The 6,307-nt window shown below is 40.5% G+C and overlaps 1 protein-coding gene across 1 annotated transcript in view; it reads right to left on the bottom strand.

Annotated features, from left to right (window-relative positions):
* Nucleotides 1–4,200: 4,200 nt before the first annotated feature.
* cntnap3 (contactin associated protein family member 3) overlaps nt 4,201–6,307 on the bottom strand; it is a 121,383-nt gene continuing 119,276 nt past the window's right edge. Inside the window, exons 23-24 of the mRNA XM_060896414.1 lie at nt 6,240–6,305; nt 4,201–4,408 (exon numbers count right to left, since the gene is read on the bottom strand). Of these exons, the coding sequence (XP_060752397.1) occupies nt 4,212–4,408; nt 6,240–6,305 (263 nt within the window). The 3' untranslated portion in view covers nt 4,201–4,211. The remainder of the gene's footprint in view (nt 4,409–6,239; nt 6,306–6,307) is intronic.

The raw sequence follows: 6,307 nt of genomic DNA, 5'->3' as shown, positions 1-6,307 counted from the left end.
AACTTTGAGTCAAAGAGAGAGACGAGTTCTAAAACTCTTCTAGGTTCTTGAATAAAACTTTTAGAATAGTGTTTCTACATCGAACCTTTTGGTTTCTGAAGGGTTTTTAAAGATGATCCAAGTTTCCTAAATCACTTCCTAAAGGGTTTTTTTCCTGGACCCTTCTCAGATAAGGAAAACCCTCTGTCCTGGATTTTCTAATCGGAAAATTGTGAACACGTGAATTATTGTGAATTATTTTTTGTCTACTGTTTCTTCTTTGGAAAAACCCTGATCTCTCACTCACTCTCACTCATCCGAACTACCTCGGGTCACAGGGAGCCTGTGCCTATCTCAGTCGTCATTGGGCATCAAGGCAGGATACACCCTGGACGGAGTGCCAACCCATCACAGGGCACACACACACACTCTCATTCACTCACGCAATCACACACTACGGACAATTTTCCAGAGATGCCAATCAACCTACCATGCATGTCTTTGGACCAGGGGAGGAAACCAGAGTACCCGGAGGAAACCCCCGAGGCACGGGGAGAACATGCAAACTCCACACACACAAGGCAGAGGCGGGAATCGAACCCCCAACCCTGGAGGTGTTAAGCGAACGTGCTAACCACTAAGCCACCGTGCCCCCTCAATCTGATCTATAGACATTAAATCATTTGTCTAGGTTTTGGATTACATTCTTAGATTAAAACAATTCTTGGGTTTTTTTTCTGAGTATTTTTTTTTCGATTGGAAAGAAAATGTTTCTAAGTGTTTTTTCTTCTCTTAGAACCCTCTCTGATAGAGGAACTTTCACAGAGAGGAAATATAAAGAAATGTTCCAAGTTCTAGTGTATCTAAAAAACACAATCCTAAAGGAATTATTCTAGGAACGTTCTCTAAGTAAAAGATCATTTTCTCTAGGACTTACTGTAAGGGTTTTGAATCTAATCTTAAAGGTTCCTGACGGGTTCTTCGGATAAGTTACTTCCTTTTTGGAACTGTTAGTATCAGGAAAACCCTGTCATAAACAGTCTGAACTAGTGTTGGATATCTGAGGGGACAAATGTTTGCTTAGAACTTATTCATCTCTAATGTGGATGGTTTGTACTGTAGTATGTGGTCTGTGATGATCAATCACACTTGATGTTACTCCAGAAACGGCACAAAAGGAAAGTATGTAAGGTTCATTTCTGATAAATTGACTTGTGAAATTGGATTTTTTTTTATTTGTTTTTTCCACTGAAACATTCCCAGATCCAGACCTGAGGCCTCCAGTGTCAGCTCAGACACTCACTTCCTTTTATTTTCACCCATTCCAAAAACTTTGTCATAGTCACAGCATATATATTTTCAACATATAGGAAGCCTCAGATCTTCAAATTTCTTTTACACACTTTCCCGTTCGATGCAGTAGGTACACATGAGCATATGATAGCATTTAGGTGCAAATCACAATTTATTTTCATCCAGGAAACGCACAGAAAGCGACGGGGGACCGTAAGAGCGCTTGCTGAGAGCTTTCAGTCTAATAGAGATTAAGAGCGACCAAAACAAACAAGGCCTGCCGTCCACACAGAGCAAAACACTCACGACCCGAGAACCCGAACAATCACGCGAGAGCACATCAAACGCTGCACTTTCGTTTTTGATCTTCAAAGACGATTCATCTTTTTTTTAAAAAAAAAAAAAAAAAAAAAAAAGCAGTTGACTTTCAGGAGTGAGGATCACTCAGTGCCCCGGACATTATTCATTATATATTCCTAATATATTCTTTCATATACTGTATGCTACACACATAGCTTTACATTCTCAATACTGCTTCTAACATTTTACCAAATATATTTCACCAACGTTATACAGTGAGGCCCAAAAAAAAAAACAAACAAAAAAAAAATCGTCATTAAGCAATTTTAGCTAATGTTAACTTTCTTTAAAAATATTTTTAATATGCTGCTTTTTTCACTGATCAGTGTTTTTTTTTTTTTTTTTTGGGTCTCTATTCAGATAGATCTGATAGATTTGGTTGAACAGGTTGAAGCTTTTCACACTGCATGAACCCGAGTTCTCTTCTGGTTCTCTTCTGGTTCTTGTTTTTCAAACCCCTGCTTTTAGCCCAGGCTACAGGACTGTTTATCACTGACATTGAGAAACGGGGTGACATTGGTGTACGCTGTGATCTTCCTGGGGTTACGAAGCCGTGCTCTGGCTCGGCAGTGTGGGGTTAACACTTCACTGCTTCAAACGCTGATGAGAGAAAAGAGGAACCGTTTAGTTTTTACACTTCTGGTCAGAAAAGTCTGTTCAGAACAAACTGGACGGCACAAGTCAGAAATAACTAATGTAATCCAGCTTGTGCTGATTTTTCGTTTTAGACTCGATTCTTAAAGGCCAAACGTCAAGCCGTTTTTTTTTCTTCACTGATGCAAAAGAGCGATTTAACCTCCTGAGACCCGTCTGCTACTTTTGTGTACGTTACAATTTCTACGTTACAGTTTCTCTTAATTCGTAGCTGATAACTATAAATTTAATGAGTGTTTTCAAGGAAGCAGTTTGGCAAAAGAATTATACCTAACAGTCCTCATATACAGTAAGGTTGGTACAATAAATATACCGTCGCTGTCGGGCGGAAACCTCGTATGTCCAAATTTGGTCAATTTCATATTTTTTCACATATCGATGCTATTGGTCAGTCCCCACGTGGGTCTGTTATTTTTACAAGTTATTAACCAATCTAAAGTCTTGAAAATAGCTTGAGCGCAAATCTCATAACTCCATTGGACACTTCAACTGTCCACCTCTTCCTCACTCCGCGGGAGAGCTTCGCAGCATATTTCTCCTCAAGAAGAGTCGCAACGAATCAACACGTCTTCTGAGGTAAATGTCTTCAAAACACTGGGCTCAAAGAAAAAAGAATCTTGACCCCCGCTAGTTCTGGTGCTTGTCTGAGGACAGGAATTTAGCGCAAGACAATCCACTGCAACGCGGACTAAACCCTGTGCACTGCAGATAAGGTACGGCGTTTTTTTAATTTCCTGAAAAATAACGGTTTTGGATACGAGGATTCCGCCCGACAGCGACGATATACTGTGACGATATACTGTGACGATATACAATGAAGTGTGAGAAAACGTTATGTCCTCATATGAGGACATTCGGGTCTCAAGAGGTTAAAGCAGTCACCGCTGTACGGCTAAAATCTACAAATAAGAAATCTGAGCCAGGGTTGAGGAGTGTACAGTGTGGAAGGTCTGATAATGTGGAGTGTAAGGAGTGTACAGTGTGAAAGGGATGTGGTAGCTCAGTGGTAAAGGTGTTTGACTACTGATCAGAAGGTTATTGGTTCGAATCCCAGGTCCACCAAGTTAAGGGACCCTGAGCAAAGCCCTTAACCCTTACTTGCTCAGGTGTATAAAGTGAAATAAAAATGGAAGTCACACTGGATAAGAGTGTCTGCTAAATGCTGTAAATGTAAATGATAAAGAACAACGGAGATTAAGTGTGAACCCCAGGTGAAGTATGAGCAGCCAAACAAGGAAACCCAGGACCTGTGTACTATTAGCTATTACATTTCGAGTGTGAAAGCACTATTGTGTCAGCTACACACACTTTACACACACTTCTTGTCAAGGCTTTGCTGTAATATGAAACACTATGAAATTCCTTTTTGCGATATTGAAAAACAGAAGATTTCTACCTTGCACTCGAGCCCTGGCTTATAATAATGAAATATTCTGTAACATTTGTAGAGACAGAAAATTCGCAGTGTTTTGGACCTCAGTGTACGAGCCGGTCGGCGGATTCCCGCTTCCTGTGCGAGCGTGTACACGACGGGGAGTTTTAACAAATCCTGAATAAAAGGCAAAGGTAACAGTTACAAAGAGTTTTTTTTTTTCCCCCACATGTACATTTTGAAAGAATATTTACAGTTCATGAAGATCATTGTACACATTTTAGAAACACTGTTATTTGTGGTAAATTGTGGAACTTTCACCATATGTACAAAAAAAAAAACAAAAAAAAAACAAAATGACGCGAGTTCTTAGTCACATTTAAGCCCATTTTCAGGCTCCTCTTCAGTGCGACTCCCCACGTTTTTTTCTTTTCTTTTCTTTTCATCAACGTCTCTGTCAACGCTGGCCGAAGCAGTCCTGTCCTCCGGCAATCGTTGGTTAGGCCAAGAAAAAAAAAAGTTTGTATACTGATGCTGAAGACGAACAGGTTCATCATATGAAATACTCTTTTTGGCTTTCGCTGATGACGCTCTGTGCGCTGGGGTCGGTGTGTAACGCCGTCTCGGGCCCGTCCTCCAATTTCGCTCCTTTCGACTCCTGGGTCTGAAACGTCTCTTTCCGTCTGTAGAAAAATCGTGCCATGACAGCCAAGCAGGCTAGGATCACGAATATCACCACGGCGATGACGCCTGGGGAAAAAAAAACGAAACAAACCTAAGCGAGACCAGACACAGTAGAAAAGCATTACATCATTTAGCAGACACTCTTATCCAGAGTGACTTCTATTTTTATTTCAGTTTATACACCTGAGAAATTGAGTGTTAAGGGCTTTGCTCAGGGGCCCTACAGTAGCAACTTGGTGGACGTGGGATTCGAACCAATGACCTTCCGATCAGTAGTCGAACACCTTAACCACTGAGCTACCACATCACAGCTACGGTCCTGTTACTGCAAGCGTTTATTAGAACCATAAAACCCGGCGTTACACGTCTACCTTCAACACAGCTGCTCGAGGTTATAAACGGTGCGAGGAGATTCGAGAGTCCACGGTAAAGCAGTCAATTTCATTCGGTCGTGTGTTTAAAGTGACGATAAGGTCTTTGTGTTTTTTTTTTTAGATCAGAGTCTTGTTCTCCTTCAACAGGAATCAGGAACTCTCCATATATATATATATATATATATATATATATATATATATATATATATATATATATATATATATATATATATGTATATATATATGTTTTGATTTCCACAATGTACTTCCTGTCACAAGGTGCCATTTCCTGTGTATATCTTTCAGTGCATTCTGTTAAGCAGCGTCTATGTAATTATGCAGGATAAGAGAGATGTCTAATTGCGCTGCTAAAAATACATCTCTGTTTAATTTATTGCCACATTACTCCTGTGAAGCAGAGGATGGCAGTGAAAGTTCCTAAATTCAGCCAAATCATTTTTTAATTAGTTTTGGCGTCCTTAAGAGCTTTTTTTCTGTTTAATAGAAGGAGCAGTGGCGTGTCTGGGTTTTTTTTTTTTTTTTTAATGCGAGTTATTTGTTGAATTCTTGACTGGGATTGGTCAGAAGGTGTTGATTGAGGAAGGAACACCACACTCCTGACTGCTGTTACTCAAAAATAACACACACCAGGGTTGAGCGATGAGACGGAGTGAAGCTACACCCCCCCGAGTGTGTTATTTTTGTATAACAGCAGCCTGGAGTGTGTTGCTCGATTTATGAGCGAGTGATATGTCACGCATTTTATCCGTTTAAGAGTTGGATTTAATGTTGTGGAACATCTGAAAGACAACTTAGCTGCGATGAAACTGTCTCTCCAGACTCACACACACACCCACACACACACCCACACACACACACATCTTCCCCACATCGAATACTCTGACAATTACTTCAGTAAGATTTAAACACCAGTTGTATTCTTGTACTGTTTTAAGACCTGTAGATCTGTGCTTTGTTCCCACAATGTTGTCTTGTGTTTACGCAAAATCACGTGTGAGTAATCTGTCCTCTGATTGGTCAGAAAGAGGCTGGATTACAGCCTGTTCCTGTTCCTTTGTAGCTGTAGTTATTATAATCGATCAGTTTGAGCAGGACTCGATATTTCATCAGGACAACATTGCTGCAATTAACCTGTTTCAGACAAGTCAATACGAGTCGTTTTAAAATGCTTTCAAATTGTTTTCCATAAAAAAATAAATAAAGTCATCAGATTCATTCCGAACGATCTTCTGAACTTCTGACCAATCGGATCTGAGAGATCAACCTTCCTTCATTTTACTTGTTCTTTTTTGTTTGTTTTGTTTTGTTTTTTCTGAGAAGGGATGAGGTTCGAGATGAAGCTAAAACCGCCGCCCATATCGCTGTGAGAGTAAAAAATACGGCAGAAGTACAGAGGTGCTAAAGGTGGAGAGAGCAGAAAAAGTCAACAGCGAGCAGCTGCGAAGGAACACGCATTTCTTCTTCAACTTAAAGCGAGCAGAGTGCACGAGGACGGCCGTTACCTCCGATCAAAGCAGAGTCGCCGCTGATTGCATTGACTACGGGCTCTCCTACAGTGCCCACATGATCT

This window comes from Tachysurus vachellii, chromosome 20 (genome assembly GCF_030014155.1).
Source record: "Tachysurus vachellii isolate PV-2020 chromosome 20, HZAU_Pvac_v1, whole genome shotgun sequence".
In the NCBI taxonomy this organism is placed as follows: Eukaryota; Metazoa; Chordata; class Actinopteri; order Siluriformes; family Bagridae; genus Tachysurus; species Tachysurus vachellii.
Note: the sequence above shows the minus strand (reverse complement) of the source record. Positions and strands in the feature narration are given on the sequence as shown.